Source organism: Kogia breviceps, chromosome 8 (assembly GCF_026419965.1).
Source record: "Kogia breviceps isolate mKogBre1 chromosome 8, mKogBre1 haplotype 1, whole genome shotgun sequence".
Classification (NCBI taxonomy): Eukaryota; Metazoa; Chordata; class Mammalia; order Artiodactyla; family Physeteridae; genus Kogia; species Kogia breviceps.
Genome location: NC_081317.1, coordinates 4,159,631 through 4,178,683, shown reverse-complemented (window position 1 = coordinate 4,178,683; position 19,053 = coordinate 4,159,631). Strand labels below are relative to the sequence as shown.

Below are 19,053 nucleotides of genomic sequence, written 5' to 3'. Positions count from 1 at the left end.
GCTGGGTCATATGGTAGTTCTATTTTTAGTTTTTTTAAGGAACCTCCATATTGTTCTCCATAGTGGCTGTACCAATTTACATTCCCACCAACAGTGCAAGAGTGTTGCCTTTTCTCCACACCCTCTCCAGCATTTATTGTTTCTAGATTTTTTTGATGATGGCCATTCTGACCGGTGTGAGATGATATCTTACTGTAGTTTCGATTTGCACTTCTCTAATGCTTAATGATGTTGGAAGCAACCTAAGTGTCCATCAACAGATGAATGGATAAAGAAGATGTGGCACATATATACAATGGAATATTACTCAGCCATAAAAAGAAATGAAACTGAGTTATTTGTAATGAGGTGGATAGACCTGGAGTCTGTCATACAGAGTGAAGTAAGTCAGAAGGAGAAAAACAAATACCATATGCTAACATATATATATGGACTCTAAGAAAAAAAAATGTCATGAAGAGATTAGTGGTAGGACGGGAATAAAACACCTACTAGACCTACTAGAGCATGGACTTGAGGATATGGGGAGGGGGAAGGGTAAGCTGTGACGAAGTGAGAGAGTGGCAGGGACATATATACACTACCAAATGTAAATTAGATAGCTACGCATAGCACAGGGAGATCAGCTCTGTGCTTTGTGACCACCTAGAGGGGTGGGATAGGGAGGGTGGGAGGGAGGGAGATGCAAGAGGGAAGAGATATGGGAACATATATATATGTATAACTGATTCACTTTGTGGTAAAGGAAAAACTAACACTATTGTAAAACAGTTATACTCCAATAAAGATGTTAAAAAAAAAAAGGTTATTCAGAACAAGGTGTTTTGTAACATGTTTTTAATACATCATTTAAATAATTTTCTCAGTAAGTATCTACTGAATGGAACCAGGCAACGTTCCTGTCCTCTGGAGGCTTATTTTTTAGAAGAAGGGGGCAGATAAGCAAATAAACATGTCAGGTGATGGTGAGTGCTAGGAAGAAAGCCGAGAAGGGGGATGAGGAAGTGATGAGGGCTGTGAGGGAGTGCTATTGTAGACAGGAGAGTCAGGGGAGGTCTTCCTGATAAGATGATATTTGAGCAGAGACATGGCATTAAGTGAGTGAGCCATGCCCGTAACTGGGGAAAGTGGGTTACAGGCAGAGAATCAGCAACTGCAAAGACAATGAGGCAGCGAGGTGCCTGGAATATTTTCAGAACAGGGAGAAGGCCAGAATGGCTAGAAGGAAAAGCAGGGAGAAGCGAGCTAGAAGACCAAGACAGTAGTAAATGCAGCTACACTTCAGAGGGCTCTGCAGTTAATCACTCTGAACATGACTCTGAGTCACGTCAAGAGCACAGGACAGCTCCGTGCAGGTAAGTGACATGCGCTAACTCACACATTAAAACAATCACTTATTGCGAATGAAGAATAAACTGCAATGGGAAAAGCACAAAAAGACAACTTAAGAGGCTAAAATCTAGGTAAAAGTGAATGGTCGTGTGGGCCAGGAGGCAGCAGGAGAGGTGGCGCTTGGATGTAGGATATATGGCAAAGGAAGATCCGATAGGATTTCCTGATGCATTAGATGGAGCGTGTGAGGGAAAGCAGGACTCAAGGATGACTCTGAGGTTTTGGGCTGAGCAACTGGAAGAACGGGATGGAGGTCCCACATGCTGAGATGGGAAAAACCGAAGCAACAGCAGATGTCAGGCAGTAAATCAAGTGTTTCTTTTTGGAGTAGGTTTGAAATGTCTAATAATCTCCAAATGGAGATGTCAGATAGCTGGATGCATGAGGAGTTCAGGGAAGGAGACAGAAACCGTTTCTAAATCTTTTTTTGTTTGTTTTTGTGGTACGTGGGCCTCTCACTGCTGTGGCCCCTCCTGTTGCGGAGCACAGGCTCCGGACGCGCAGGCTCAGCGGCCATGGCTCACGGGCCCAGCCGCGCAGCATGTGGGATCTTCCCAGACCGGGGCACGAACCCGCGTCCCCTGCATCGGCAGGCGGACTCTCAACCACTGCGCCACCAGGGAAGCCCCCGTTTCTAAATCTTAGAAACAGAACTTTGGCAAATGTAACCACGTGTAAGAGTTGAAAGCACAGCTGAAGCTATATATCCCTGCTGCCAAACGCATCTTGCACAAAGAACTGAGCTCTGATCACACAATAGTAAACATGGCACACCAGTTATGATGTGGCACAAATGTTGAACTCTTAAGAGCTTTGTTGCTATTTTTAAGATATGATGCAAAAAGGTGAAGGAATAATGATCACATATTCTCTTCACATAACAGAGACTAAGAGAGCAACAATGTCAAAAAGGCAGCTTGGCATATATCAAGCGTGTGGACTTCGTAGTCAAACAAAATTAGGTTTCAATTCTGGACCTAGCATTTAATACTAAGGATGTCTTTGGATAAGTTACCTAACATCCCTGAACTCTGATTTCCCAATGAGCAGAGAACAAACCATTCTGCTTTGCAGGGCTCTGGGAAAAGAGGATAAATGTGCACAGGAAGGACAGGGCACACTGGCTGGCACATAGTCAGTACTCCTTAAATTCAAGCTAACATTATTTTTGTTATGCTACCTTAGGGAGAGAAGTCCCTATAACACAATGGATGGGAGTGATGAAAGGGTAAACCCCTCCAGTTGCCTTACAATTAGTTATGTGTTTGTTTCTGCTCATCAATAATTAGCCACAAAACCAAGGCTGGAATGTGATTTAACAAACAGATGGTTTGCAAATCGTCTGTTTTATAACAAACACACTGACAGACGAAGGAATTTACTAGAAGGAGAAGACATTACAAAAGAAAGCTTTTAAATCCTAAGTCTAAAGCAATAAATGCTGGGCCTTTTCCAGCTGAGTCTAGAAAAACGAAAGGAGGACTGTGAATGGTAAGTAATCAACCTAGCAAATACAGTCTGGTAAATACAGAGCAAATATACATCTGGTAAATGTACAGCCAATGTAGGGCTGGTAAATGTATAGCAAATACATGCATGGCTAGTAAAGCCTAATTTAGAGGGAAATTAAAAGATGAGCTGCTGATGGATTTCTCTTCAATGTCTCACGAGGTACTTACTGACTGAAGTGCGGCGGAATTTATGAACATAACCACAATGATATTCATGGGGAGCCTGCATGTGATTTCTCTCTGTATCCTTCTTCTCTCCATTTAGGCTTTCAGGAACCAAAAACACCAAATCATTCTCCTTTGGATGAAGCTGTTTAGCTAGTTCACATTCCTCAAGATAAACTATAAAACAAGAAGAAGTCAGCATTTACTCTAACAGAATTATTTTACATGAGGATATTAAACACTTGTACTAAGTTCAAGCAAGTATACAGCACTAGTGGACTTTGTACATACTTCAAAATGACAGTCTACGCTAGTCAGCAATGTCAAATATTGATCACACAGTATTATAAAAGTCTTCTTAAAACTGCTACAAAGCCAAAATAGATGAAGTCATAATATTCAAAAGCAGCTAATAAATTTATTTTCCTTGAAGTTTATCTTAGTTTTTAATCAAGAAATTTTCACTTTTGTACCCTACTTTCAAAATACCAAGAGAAAATCTGGAAACAGATCCATGTACACATAAGAATTTTGAGCCTACTAGTGGCATTTCCAACAAGGGGGAAAGGGCAGTAGTAAAATAAATGGGGCTGGGAAAACAGAGCAAGCTCTAAAATTAATAAATTCAGTACCAACTGCCAAATCCAGCAACAACATACTGAACCAAAGCATGAAGTACTAGGATTAAGTAGACTGAACTACTAAGTCAAAAAAGAATTTTAAAAATGCATCATGTAAGAAATGTCTGCTTGAAGGCATCAGAGAGCAAACACAACAATGAAGAATTCTGTTGAGATCCAGAACAATGTGGAAATCCACAGGGGTCAGCCCAGTATTTTCCCTAGAAACATCTGAACTCTTCAGGGAGTAGAAGCCAGGAATCTGAGCAGTACCTGGGATAGCCAGGTACAAAAAAAGAGACAAAAACTGGAGTCCAGGGCCTGCATACATAGAGTAGGCATCCTGGTAGCCCTCAAGCTTCAGGTTGGGACCATGGAGGACTACACCCAAGAAGGAAGGCAGCTTCAATTCACCCGAGTACTCCAGGAAAGCTCAATCCTTTAAACCAGATTAAGATGATCCCGCATTGCTAGTACTCCCAGAATCCTGGCAGAAGCAAAGAAAAATCCTCTCTGGAAGAAGACATCCTATCATCCTAGGCCTCTGATTATTTTTTAAATAACTTTCCAAAGACAATGACCAACATATTAGAGATAAGCAAAGCACCAGCAGAGAAGAAATACATGAACTAGTAGAAGAATCAACAAACAAACAAACCAAGGCACTACAAAAAGTACAGTCGTACAGTCCTTGAATTGGTTCCAGGACCCCCACAGACACTAAAATCCTCAGATGCTCAAGTCCCTTATGTAATGGCGTAGTATTTGCATATAACCCACACACATCCTCCAGTACACTTTAAATCATCTCTAGATTACTTATAATACCTAATACAATGCAAACGCTATGTACATAGTTGTAAATCCAACGTAAGTGGTATGTAAATAGGTGCTGGTGCATAGCAAATATGTTTTTCTGGAATTATTTTCCCTGAATATTTTCAATCCACGGTTGAATCCGATGATGCAAATCCCGCAGATACAGAGGACCAACTGTACATCTTACACAGTTTAAAATATAGAGTTAAAATACATAACAATAATAATATACAAAATGGAACAGATAAACAGGGTTAAAGTTTTTAAGATTTTGCCTTATCTATGGAGACACTTAAAGAATCGATTAAAACTGTAAACTTTTATTTATTTATTTATTGCGGTACGCGGGCCTCTCACTGTTGCGGCCTCTCCCTTTGTGGAGCACAGGCTCTGGACGCACAGGCTCAGTGGCCATGTCTCACGGGCCCAGCCGCTCCGCGGCACGTGGGATCTTCCCAGACCGGGGCACGAACCCGTGTCCCCTGCATCGGCAGGCGGACTCTCAACCACTGCGCCACCAGGGAAGCCCAAAACTGTAAACTTTTAAATCATGCACGCTGTAAGTTTTCTCCTGAACTACTAAATGGCAGAGAGGTAAAAATTGAGGTATAATTTCCAAACTGAAAGAAAAGAAAAAAATGAATGGTTCAAAGGTTTCACATATATGTGAAGAGTATACTCTAGTTCTATCAGTTTTTTCTTTATATATTTTATTAGGTATTCAAAATGGTCCTATCTTCTGTTAACTGAACTTGCTATCATTGTGAAATACTCTTTCAATCTCAAATAATGCTTTTCGGCGGTAAAGTCTATTTAGTCTGGTATTAACAGAGCAAAACAAGTTTCTTTTAGTTGGGTTTGCATGAGAGTAGCTTTCTCCAATCTTTCTCTTCCAACCCTTCTGTATCCTTATGTTTACCTGTATTACTTGTTAACAGCATATAAGATGCCAATACTGATCCTGAAATAACTTTTTCTACCCAAAGATACTAAGGCTACTTAGAAAATCACAAGCTCACATACAGGATAAAAAATATAGATGGTATCGGTTATATCAGGTAGCAAGAAAGCGCTCAAAGGCTAGTAGGGTCCTGTCTAAAGGGATCAGGAGCCAACCTGAAGAAGCCAATTACAAAGACTTGAAACAGAAGTGTATTTAAGTGTCCATGTGTTTATAACGAAAACATTTTTTTTTAAAGTTCATTGGTCAACCCAGTACTTGCAGAGAATTAAGTCATTATTTTGAAAACTGGTCAGGAGTCAAGTTTCAATACTCATTCTACCCTTCTTTATAAAGTACACTACTGAGTAATCAAATAATATGGAGCACTTTCTCTTTATAGAACTACGATAGCTAATAAATGAAGAAATGATCAAATAAAAATATCACCATTTTGTATCCTTTAGTAAAATAATTAATCTAAGCATTAAGGATCAATGGTTATAAATATTACAAAAAGAGAAATAAGAGATCAAGCACCTCCTGATAAAGGAACACACTAACCCCAGCTATGAAACAGTTTTGCCAAAAATACGAGGTCAAATGAATCTGATCAAGCCTCTAGATCCGACTATCAATTCACAAGAAATACAGAGGACTGAAAAACATCCTAAGCACCACCAGGGCGGCGCTGTCAGCAAGACACAGACAGTTCTACAGCGTCAACAACACAATTTCTCCAACAAATAAATTACAAAGGGGGGGAAAATCCACGAAGGAGACAATTACAATTGAAGAAGACATATTAACAACGTCAATGAGTGGACCTAGTTTGGATCTTAATCCAAACAGGCTGAAATAAACTGTTCTTTATGAGGAAACGGAAAAGTTGAACACTGTCGAGCTATCTAATATTAAGAAATCATGGTTAATACTTTAGCAACAAAATAATGTTTTACTATGAATTTTTAGGTCCATATCTTTTAGGGATAGTCACTTAAATAATTACAAATGACACCAAAAGAAAAAAATCTAACCAATGATGATCTGCAAAACCTCTCCCTAGAAAACTGTAAAACATTACTTAGAGGAAACCTAAATAACTGAAAATATGTATCTTATTCAAATCAGTATTAGAAAGATGTCAATTCTTAACAAATTCCCACATTTTTTTTTTTTCTCTAAAACTTACATGGTAATGCAAAGGGACAAGAATAGCCAACGTACTCTTAAGGCAAAACAAGGTAAGCAGACTTGCTCATTAAAGTTTATAATAAAGCTTAATTAAGTAAAATTAAGCAACGTGATATGGGCAGAGAGGTAGGCAAATGATCCAATAAAGGAGTCCAGAAAAAGGTCAGTGCATTAAATGGACACTAGATTTATGACAAATATGGCACTGCAGACCATAGAGAAAGGATAATCTTTTCAATAAACACTACTAGGGTAATTACATCTCCATTAGGGAAAAAAATGAAACATGGCCCCTACATCTTACTCGTGTACAAAATCCATTCCAGGTTGGCAAAACAGTGAAGCCTCTAGAAAAGGGATTGGCAAACTTTCTGTAAAGAGCCAGATTTTTCTTTGCAGGCCACATATGCTGTCTGTTGCATATTCATCATCATCTTTTTTTCAAAACCTTAAAAAAAATGTAAAAACCTTACTCTTGGGCAGTATAAAAACAGGATACAGGGTAGATCTGCAAGCTGTGGTTTGCTGACACCTGTTCTAGATGTTAATATATCTATGATCTGCAGCAGGGAAAGGTTTCTTAAATGAGGAACAGACCACTAACCATAAAAAATACATAGATGCATTTGTTATGTTAAAAAATAAATTCTAAACAAGAATAAAATAAGAATTTAAAAGACATCATTAAGAGAGTCATAATGCAAGCCAAAGTGGGAGAATGGTTTATATCCAGATTATATAATGAACTCGCTACAAATCAGTAAGAAAAAGACAACTAACAGAAAATGAGCAAGAGTCTTTAATAGGTGCTTCCCCAAAGAGGCTACTTAGGCATCTCCTAAATATATGAGAAGGTGCTCAATCTCACTGATAGCCAGGATATTACAAAATAAAACCACAAATGGCCATCAACACCCACACACTGCAAAGGCTAAAATGAACAGCACAATCAACACAAATATGTCGGCACAGACACAGAGCAACATTACTTCCATACGCTGGTGGGGGCGTGTCATTGTGCATGACTGGCTTGGCGTTATCTACTCACGTTAAGCTCACGCATAATACCCTGAGACTCTGAGACCCATTTCAGGAGACAGACTCCACAAAAACATCCTCGCATAACACGAAGACACACATGAATGATCACAGTAGCATTATTCATAAAAGGCTGTGTGTAGAAGCAGGCCTGAGGCTGCTATCATTAGAAAGTCCTGCTTACAAGGTTGGCCCCCCTTGGAATCTGGGAATTTGGATTTCCGGACAGCTCTCATCATTTGCTGATGAGAATGGCTCACTGTACCTTACCTGTTTGTCACATTTTTTCTCTACAGCTTATGTCAAACACCCACTTTACTTGTGAAAGTCATGAATTTGGGCTAGGCAAAGGGTGTTTTAGGCACTGAGTCTCTAAGCTTCCCTGATAAATTGTCACATGGGTTGTCACACCTCACTACTGGGAAAATTAAGTGCATCCTGTGTGACTTCGCTGGGAAAGGACTCTTGGAAACTTGTTCCTGGTTTGCTTTTTCCCTTTGCTAATTTTGCTTTGCATCCTTTCGCCATAGTAAGTCACAGCCATGAGCATGAATATAAGTCCTGTGAGTCCTCCTAGGGAATCACTGAACGTAGGGATGGGCGTGGGGAGCCCTGACACACAGGCCTGAACTGCTGAAAAAAATGTCCATTAATGGGAGTTCCCTGGCAATCCAGTGGTTAGGACTCGGCGGTTTCACTGCTGTGGCCCAGGTTCAATCCCTGGTCGGGGAACTAAGATCCCACAAGCCGCATGGCACTGCCAAAAAAACTTCTTTAAAATAATAATAATAAAAATGTCCATCAACAGTAAAATTGTGACACAGTCACACACTGAAATACCACCACAGCAATGAAAAAAATACTGAAGATGCACACAAAATTGATGAATTACGAAGACATGTAACGTGAAAGAAGTCAGACACAAGAGTAAATGCTATGTGATTCTATCATACCATCAAGATAAATGGCAGATTAATCAGTGATTTAAATATTAAAAACAAATATAAAACTACTACAAGAAAATATGGAAGTATTTATCTGATTTCTAAAGCCAACTGAACGGTAAAGAAATAAATACGAGGGCTTCCCTGGTGGCGCAGTGGTTGAGAGTCCGCCTGCCGATGCAGGAGACACGGGTTCGTGTCCCGGTCCGGGAGGATCCCACGTGCCGCGGAGCGGCTGGGCCCGTGAACCATGGCCGCTGAGCCTGCGCGTCCGGAGCCTGTGCTCCGCAACGGGAGAGGCCACAACAGTGAGAGGCCCGCGTACCGCAAAAAAAAAAAAAAAAAAAAAAAAAAAAAAAAGAAGAAGAAAGAAATACGGCATTTTTGAACATGTGAAGATAAAAATTGTCTGCCTCAAAAACTGCATGTGAAACTGAACAGCAAATAATGAAACTGAAAAAAAATTACAACAATGCATACAAATAAGAAAACCTAATAGGAAAAAAAAACGGACAAAAGGCATGAACAGACAATTATCCGCCCCCCCCAGTAATACAAAAGACCAATAAAGATTTGAGGACAAAAAGTACAACCTCAAATGAGATACATTTTCCATATAAAACTGGGGGAAAAGTTTAAACTAGCAAATGAGAGGAGATACATTCTTACATTCTTATGTTAGAAGTGAAAATGGTATTCTCTTTTTGGTAGACAGAGGCAATATGAATCAAAAGTCTTAAAACGCACACACTTTATTCAGTGTAACAGTAAAAAACCATAAATAATGTACATGTCTAACTAGAAATTACTGGTTAAATAGAACTATGGAATATGCTTACAATGGAATAACTACAAACACTAAACATGCTATTATTATTTATCTCTGAAAAGACATTTATAATAGATTAAGTGAAAATAAGTCAAATGTAAGCTTCATGAAGGTGGAATTTTATGTTTTCATCACAGCTACAAACCTAGCATCTAGAATCATACACTATCAGGTAGTATAAAGTCAGTAAATATTTGCTGAATAAGTACATGAAAAAAGTCACTTAGGTAAAATACTACTACCCACTCCCCCACCCCCTCCCATCCCCACTTCACTCAGACGAGTAGGAAGTCCAACAGTAAGATACACACTACTATGTTCATAGGATTATCTCTGAATGATGGGAACTGTGAGTCATGTTTATTTTACTACTGGCTAATATTACCTGAATATTCTACAGTGAACATATAATACCTTTCCCCCCAAATATATGTACATGCTTTTTTCCTTAAGTGACTCTATGGAGTAAGATGGATTGCAAGGGGGAAGGAGGCAGATGGAGAATTTATACTTTTTATTTTAAAGGGTTCTAAATGCTTGGTTTATTTATAACTAAGACATAACTGTGACACATGCTCCAGACCACTCATGAAATGAGAGCAGAGACGGCAGAGAGATTTACTCAGAATCTGTGCGCACGATCGTGTCAACACCCCCTCCGCCCCCGCCAGTCAAACTCCCTCACTCACCTTCTCTCTCGCTTGCCCAGCAACTCGGGACACTTTGGCCTGTGGTATTCTGATTGCACAATGGTTAAAACCATGAATTTTCTAACTGTCCCAGTAATTATCCTCATTAATTAAAGACTTTAAACATTTTCTTAGTAAGAGGTTACAAATTCACCTTAGGAAACCTATATCCCAGAAAATTCAAACAATTATTATGTTCCCTCAAATAGCCATCTCCAATTATTATATGATATAGCCCAAGTTACATAAGAAAGAACTTACCCACAAACTCCCAGTATTTTTTATAATCAGAAGGAAATTTTCGTAAATGCAGCTGATGGAATTTCTCTTTGTTTGGAGAGCTGATCCATTCCTGTGCCACCTACCCAGGGCAAAAAAAGCAAATTAAGAAAGCAAAAACATGTGAAAAGCCAATGTTAAACAACAAAATTTTCCAAAGTAAGCAACCATAAAATCCAGAACCTAGAACTCCCGTGTGACACAAAGATTAAAAATTAATTTGGGACTTCTGGTTTCCAGCTTGGCATGTAAGGAACTTAGAAGTCGCCACTCCATCCTAACAAGTAAAAAGAGACAAAAAGGTGGATACAGACAATCACAACTTACCAGAGCAGAAAACTCTTAAGTAGAAACCTCCATGCCAGGAGTAAAACCTGAACTGGATGTGACAAACTGTTGGAGGCTCAGCATGAATAACTCTCTTAAAAACTCTAGGGGGACCCAGTCGTAAGAGGGACCCCACACTTTGGTGAGTTTTACCTCTAGGATCTCTAACAGGCCCTCACAGTGAACACTGGAGAAAATTCCCGTGTGCTTCCAGCGGGAGTGGGGGGTTGGTGGGGACTGGGGAAAAGGAACCATTCTGAAATACACCAGAGCATTCTTGACCTTCTTAACAAGGCCTGATCTACGAGAAGCTATTTTACCAGAGTCAAACTTGCTGGGATTTTATCAGAGCCTAACCTACTTGAGGGAAGAAAACCAGCTCCAGCCCATTCTAACCATCCTGTCTCACCCAAGGAGGTGGGGGGAAACTAAGCAGCGTGTGGTGTGAAGTTCTTAGTCCAGAGGCAAAGGCTCACTACAAGAGTGACACCTCATCATAGGACTATGGGATGCTCTCCCTTCCCCCATACCTCATTTCTGTATCACTAAAGGCCTACTGACTGCTGTTCCTTTTATTTAGTAGATTACGTCCGCCTTGCAACAAAAAATTACAAGGCATACTCAAAGGCAAAAAACACAGTTTGAACAGACTAAAGAAGCACTAAAACCTGTCAGATATGGCAGGAATACTGGAATTATCAGAACAGGAATTTTTTTTAAACTATAGTTAATATACTAAGAGTTTAATGGAAAAAGGAGACCATGAAATAATATAGATGGGTAATGTAATGAATGAGATGTAAAGCAGAAAGAATCAAAAGGTAATGCTAGAGATCTAAAACACTGTAACAGAAATGAAGGATGCCTCTGATGGGCTCATTAGTACAATGGACATTGCTGAGGAAACAATCTCTGAGCTTGAGGCTATAGCAATAGAAGCTACCAAAGCTGAAAAGCAAGGAGAAAAAAAAAGGGGGGAAGAAAACACACCCCAGAATATCCAACACTGTGAGACAATGACAAAAGATGCAGCATACACATAATGGAAATACGAGAAGGAGAGAGAGAGGAAAAGAAGCAGTATTTGAGGCAATAATGACTCAAGAGTTTTCCAAAATTAACATCAGACACCAAACCCAGATCCAGGAAGCTCCAAGACCAAGCAGAATAAATGCCAAAAACTACACCTAGGCATATCATATTCAAACTTCAGGAATATGAAATATCAAAGATAAAGAAAAAAGTCATGAAAGAAGCCTGTGGGAAAAAACACCTTTTCTATAGAGAAAAGAGAAGAATTACATCTAACTTCTCCTCAGAAACCATGCAAGCAAGGAGAGAGTAGTGAAATATTTAGACTGTTGAGAGAAAAAAAACCTACCAACCTAGAATTCTGAATCCTGCAAAATCATCCTTTAAAAGTGAAGGAGAAGGGCTTCCCTGGTGGCGCAGTGGTTAAGAATCCGCCTGCCAACGCAGGGGACACAGGTTCGATCCCTGGTCCAGGAAGATCTCACATGCCACGGAGCAAGTAAGCCCGCGTGCCACAACTACTGAAGCCCGCGTGCCTAGAGCCCGTGCTCCATAACAAGAGAAGCCACCGCAATGAGAAGCCCGTGCACCGCAACGAAGAGTAGCCCCTGCTCGCTGCAACTAGAGGAAGCCTGCGCACAGCAACGAAGACCCAATGTAGCCAAAAATAAATAAAATAAATTTATTAAGAAAAGGAAAAAAAAAACTCAACAGTAAGAAAACAGACAACCTGATGAAAAAGATGTGCAAAAGGCCTGGACAGACACCTCACCAAAGTAGATATACAGACTGTAAACTAGTACATGAAAAAATGCTCCATATCTTATGTCATCAAAGCAATGCAAATTAAGACGAGATACTACTACACACCTATTAGAATGGCCACAATCTGGAGCACTGACGGCACCAAATGCTGACGGGGATGTGGAGCAGCAGGAACTCTCATTTATTGCTGGTGGGAATGTAAAATGGCACCATCACTTTTTTGTTGTTTTATTTTTGCCGAGCCACGTGGCTTGTGGGATCTTAGTTCCCTGACCAGGGAGATCGAACCTGTGCCCCCTGCAGTGGAAGTGCAGAGTCCTAACCACTGGACTGCCAGGGTAGTCCCCAAATGGTACCACCACTTTGGAAGACTGTTCGGTGGTTTCTTATGAAACTAAACATATTCTTACTGTAGGATCCAGCAATAGTGCCCTCAATATTTATCCAAATGAACTGAAAACTTATATTTACGTTAAAAACCTGCACATGGATGTCTACAGAAGCTTTACTCATAACTGCCTAAACCTGGAAGCAACCAAGATGCCCTTCAGTGGGTGAACGGATAGACAAACTACAACCGGACAGTGGGACATTATTTAGTGCTAAAAAGAAATGAGCTATCGAGCCATGAAAAGACACGGAAGAACCTGAAATGCACATTACTAAGTGAAAGAAGCCAATCTGGAAAGGCTACATACTGTGTGATTCCAACTATGTGACATGCTGGAAAAGGCAAACTATGGAGACAGTAAAAGAATGAGTGATTGTCAGGGGTGAAACTGGGGAGGGGTGAACAGGCAGAGCACAGAGGATTTTTAGGGCAGTGAAAGTACTCTGATATTAAAGGACTGATACATGTCAGTAGATGTTTGTCCAAACCCTTAGAACGTACAAATCAAGAGTGAACCCTAATGAAAACTATGGACTCTGGGTGGTAATGACGTGTCAATGTAGGTTCATCAGTTGTACAAATGTACTACACTGGTAGGGGATGTTGATAATGGGGGATGCTATGCAGAGTTTCTCTAGCTCGCTGCAACTAGAGAAAGCCTGTGTGCATCAACCAAGACCCAACGCAGCCAAAAATAAAGAAATAACATAAATTTATATATAAAACAAACAGATAAGTACTGAGTACTATCTCTAAAATTTATGCCCAATGAATTCACTTCTCTTTATTTCCATAGCTACCAACTAGATCAAGCTACCGTCATCTTTTTCTCCTGGGCTACTATAATAGCCCCCGACAGGTCTACTGCATCTATGCTTACCTTTCTACAGTTATTCTCTAATGAGCAACTAAGCATGTTGGTTTTTTTTTTAAAGTAAACTACTACATATTGCTACTCCCCCAGCCTAAACACCAACCACCTAAAAATCCTCCAACATCTTCTCACTGTACTGAGAATGAACCCCCAACCTGCACTTACAGGGTTGTATACCATCCAGCTCTTGACTGATTTCTCCAATCTTACTTCATCTTCCTTTGCCTCTAAGTCCCCTCACTCCAGCCACATCAGCCTCATCGCTTCGCTCACACGTGCTCAGTTGGGCCTGTAGCTCAAAGAAAGCACTGTAGTCTCGACCCTCCCCTCCTCTGCACAAAACCCTCGGCTCGGCTCCCGGCTCTCGGCTCCCAGCTCTCGGCTCCCGGCTCTCGGCCCGAGATCTCAAAAGCAGCCTCCCAATGTCGCTCATCATATCAACCTCTTTTGCTTCCTTCACAGAACAAATTATAACTGGAAATTAGCTAAAAAATGGTGCAATCTCCCTAAAAGGGGTCTGGGCACTAAGAATCACAGCTGGTACTCCAGAAGAGCCCCCTCTCTGCCTGCTCCGTATCTACACAGCCTGAAAAGCGCCTGCCAATTACACCCTGCATATACGTGCGTGCACACAGAGGTAACAGAAGGGGACTGCAGACAGAGCCAGCAAACCGAACCTTTAAGAAAAAAGAGTATTTGCCAAAACTGACCCCCAAAATCGGTCCCTGTCAAAATAGTGCACATTTATCTAGTGCACATTTATCGAATACTTTTGTGTGTTAAACGTAAGGATTAAAAACTAATATATCCTCTATCAATCACATCAGTACACAAAAGACTCGCATTTCTTTTTCTTCCCCCACACAGTCTTTTATTTTTACAAGAGGTAAACTGACACCAAGCATTGTAAATGGATGACCACAACAAAAGCAACAATGACGGCAATTACCAAACACGAAACACACTCGTACTGTGTCATCATATTGACATTCAGTCCAGTCATCCTCCACTGTCACAGCTCCTTTACTTTGTTGTGAAAATGGATTTGTGTATTTTTTGCCTCTGAGTCCTTGTGGGATTTTTTTTTTTTTTTTTAATTCAAGAGACTCATATTTCTAAAAGTTGAATTTGCTCGTTTGGGGCAAAGGGATAATTCTACGCAATGTCATTGCATTCCACCTGCAATAAGACATAATAACTGGATAACCAAACACTACATTTCACGTCCTAAATAGGATACCAACCACGTTTGTCAAAGGACTCTAAACACACTTCAGCATTCCATTAACAAACAATATGGAAGTCAAATTACATCCAAATGAGGCTAAGCAGCCTTGGCCCAAGACTTTGGTTGATGACACAGTCTCTGGCTTATCAGAAAGAATAAAAATTAAAAGTAATCAAGGTATCTGAGAATTCTCTGGCAGTTTCGGTTGTTAGCACTTTCACTGCTGAGGGCCCAGGTTCAATCCCTGGTCAGGGAACTAAGATCCCACAAGCCACACATTACAGTTGGGGGGGAAAAAAAGTGATCAAGGTGTATTAATAATACCATTAATAAATGTTGGCCTATATAAACTAGAAATGCTAAAACAATGCTGTTTCACTACATGGTTAAAAGAAAAAAGAACAGGATAAAACTTCATGGTAAGGATGACAGATTGTACACAGGCATTTCCTTTCATTCCCCCTGAAACCCCACTAAAACACCCAAGGGGTTTTTCACGACAGGATTAATTCATTAGGATGAAGAGAACAGAAGCGGAGGCAAGAGTATCAAAATGTGGGAAGCTGGTGAGCAGATGGGTGAGTGGCTAACTCAGCAAAAGTCCAAGAGGCTGGACTCTCAGCAGGAAGCATCTGACATGCACCTCTAGAAGGAGGAGGGCTGAAGGGAGACTTCCCCTCCCTGTTCCTAGCAAAAAGCCATAGTGGTTTCATCTCTATGAAGTGTGACAGTCTCTGGCTGTGGGTCGGCAGACAGAGAGGGGATATTGTACTTAAAAAAAAAAAAAAAAGGTCGGGGGGACGTCCCTGGTGGCACAGTGGTTGCGAGTCCGCCTGCCAATGCAGGGGACATGGGTTCGATCCCTGGTCCAGCAAGATCCCACATGCCGCGGAGCAACTAAGCCTGTGCGCCACAACTACTGAGCCTGCGCTCTAGAGCCCGCAAGCCACAGCTACTGAAGCCCTCGCCACAACTAGAGAAAAGTCTGCGTGCAGCAACGAAGACCCAACGCAGCCAAAAATAAATAGATAAATTTTTAAAATAAAATAAATTTTTTAACAAAGGGAATTAAGCAAATGTTTATATACTGAATGCCTGGACCCCTCGCTCTGCCTCCACCCTCACCCCACAGTCAGCTCCCCATCAGGCCTATGCTTTCCAGGCACTCGATCTGAAGATTCTTCTTGGGGAAATCGGACCTAACTAAGGGGCGGTGGGGGGGGAGACTAAAAACAGTGACATGAGGGTGGGGATGAGGCCTCCCAATAAAATGCCAATGGTCAGCAAACCTATCCCTTTCACTCAGAGCTTCTAATCTGTTTTTAAATCTTACATGTAACAAAATATAGATTATAACTATACCGAAGCATATAATCTTAATATAAAGAATGAAACTAATTTGGATTTCACCATGTGATGGTGTCCTTCAGATCACATTTAACTTCCACAGTGCAAATAATACAGGACCATTTTAGTAAAAGTATCTCTCTTCCTAAGCATCTCTTTTCACCTGTCATTATTTAAATGCATCCTCTTTTCTTATAGCATGAAAAAGTTGAGATATATTTCACAATATAAAATTCACCACTTTAAAGTGTGCACACTACAGTGTGTTTTTAGTACATTCACTATTTTGTGCAACCATCCCATTATCTAATTCCAGAACATTCCCACCATCCCAAAACAAGCCTTATACCTATTAGCAGTCAGTCTTAATCCCCCCCCCACACCCATCCCGTGGCAACTACTAATCCACTTTCTGTCTCTACGGATTTGCCTATTCTGGGAAATTTATATAAATGGAATTACACAATATGTGGCCTTCTGTATCTGACTTCTTTCACTTAACATAATATTTTCAAGGTTCATCAAAGAACAGGTAAAAGTACATATAACGGGTCATCGCTTTTAATAGTAATATTCCATTTTATGCATATACCATGTTTGGTTTATCCATTCATCTCCTGATGGACATCTCGGTTGTTTTCAACGTTTGGCTATTATGAACAATGCGCTCCAATCTGCTTTTTAGTATCCTGTTCTTAAATGTGAGTAAACCACCCAAAATCATTAGACATGTGAAGAAAGGCGTTAACATGAAAGGTCTGTAGACACTAAAATGAATAGGAAAAGAGCAACTGGGAAAACAGGGACGATGCAAAGAGAGGAAAACTTTCAACTAACTTTAAACTTATCATTAATTAATTAACTTCCGGTAATAAAAAATACTGTGTACATGAAAAAAGCACTCATTACTCCTATAAAAAGGAATAATGAGAGAACAAGAGTTCCGTGAAACTAAAAATATGCTCAAAAATTTCTCAACAGACTTGGACGCCGAGAAAGTCTCCAAGGAAGTAGAACAATGACAGCGACGGCAAAACGGAAAGAAAGTTTAAGACGTGCAAAGTGTCAAAATTTATCTCCTACACATTCTTTTCTCAGGAAGCCTGAAGGATGTACCTTACGAAAATGAAGGGGTGACAAAAACACACAACCCTGGGTACAGAAGACAGAGATCCAACACAGGAAAGAAGGAGCTGCAAGCCCTCGGACGGGGACGGCGCGCAGTTCAGGCTAACCACCCGAAACCACGAAGATGAAACTGACCAACGGCCTGACGAGCCTGACACACTGACACACCCAACACCCGAGAGACAGTCTGAAGCTCGCTTAGTAACAAGTACACAGAAACTGAAGTAAACAATAAATCCAGAGAAAGCAAGGAGTTGCAAACGAAAAGGAGTTACAGCCACCACACGACTTAGCCGTGGACACCCTTTATGTGTCAACATAATAACAAATACCGACCTAACAATTACAAGACTACTCCACAGTGAGGATGAGGAAACAGGAGGGGTGTGTGTGAACACAGGGCTGGGAAGAGAGGGTACTTCCTGTAGTGCGTAACTACAGAAAATGTCTAGAACTGAAAAATTAACAAGTCAAAAGAGTGGCATGTTATTTAGAAATACGGAAGTAAATAACAAAAGGATCCATCAAGGATCAAAAATAATTACTTGGGGAGGTGAGAGTGGCTGCTGTTTTTTTTTTTTATAATGGGCCTTCCACAAGTATTCGACTATTTTAAACTTCATGTATATACAAACGGAACTTGTGCTCATTCTGTTTTGAAAAGGTTTTGGCTACAGAAATGTCCTGAAAAGAAATCTTAAAGATAAACATATAAATACTTCTTAACTAAGGGAAAAATAAAATCACAAATATGTGTCCTAAATTTAAGGGCTATGAACGGCTTCTAAGCGATCTAGTGTTTTCTGGAAAGGATAAACGTTCAAGAAAAAAATAAGCTTCAAAATGAAGAAAATCTCTGTATTTTCCCCAGCTTATTTAACTGTATACACTGTTCACGGAACTAACAATTTTGTAAGGTAAGAACATCATTCTCGTAACACTATTTCACATTGTTGTTAAGGAGAGAGATTGAAGACCCTTTATCAATTAGTTGTTTCTAATGCTTCTGAAACACTAGTAAAATAATTCTTAAGACAACGGCTGAAATTTAGGGCATAAATTGACACCAACTTGCCTCTTTGTGCAGTACATCTCCTTTGCCTTCAACAATTCCAAGCTGGATCTTTGCAGTCTCTCTGCCTGGGATATACTTCCTATGGCCAACTCCTTCTACTCACTCTGGTCTCAGTGTGAATACCATCGCTCACAGAGGCTGTCTCACCTTTCAGTCTAAAGTGACCACTCCCTTTTGTTCTAGATCATTCTAGAGCACTCTAGAGCCTTTTGTCCTGATCTGAAATGATCACTCCCAGAAGGGAGAGGCCTTGTCTGTCGTGTTCACCACTTTACCCCCCACGTCTGTGATAGTACTTGGCAAGTATCAGGCACCCAAGTATCTGCCGACTGAATACGTGGGCATCTACCTCAGTGCTCTTGGTTTTGAAGAGTCTTATTGCACGCTCACGTTATCGGGTTTATTTTTTAAAGGAATTTGAAGAAAAGTAAAAATCTACCTGCTTTGAGAACACCAAAAACATCCT

At 40.4% G+C, this 19,053-nt stretch overlaps 1 protein-coding gene across 2 annotated transcripts in view; it reads right to left on the bottom strand.

Moving 5' to 3' along the window:
- SETX (senataxin) overlaps positions 1–19,053 on the bottom strand; it is an 81,617-nt gene that overhangs the window by 29,596 nt on the left and 32,968 nt on the right. For both annotated transcript variants that reach the window (XM_067040412.1, XM_067040413.1), the window contains exons 11-12: positions 10,403–10,502; positions 3,072–3,245 (exon numbers count right to left, since the gene is read on the bottom strand). In XM_067040412.1, coding sequence (XP_066896513.1) covers positions 3,072–3,245; positions 10,403–10,502 — 274 coding nt within the window. The remainder of the gene's footprint in view (positions 1–3,071; positions 3,246–10,402; positions 10,503–19,053) is intronic.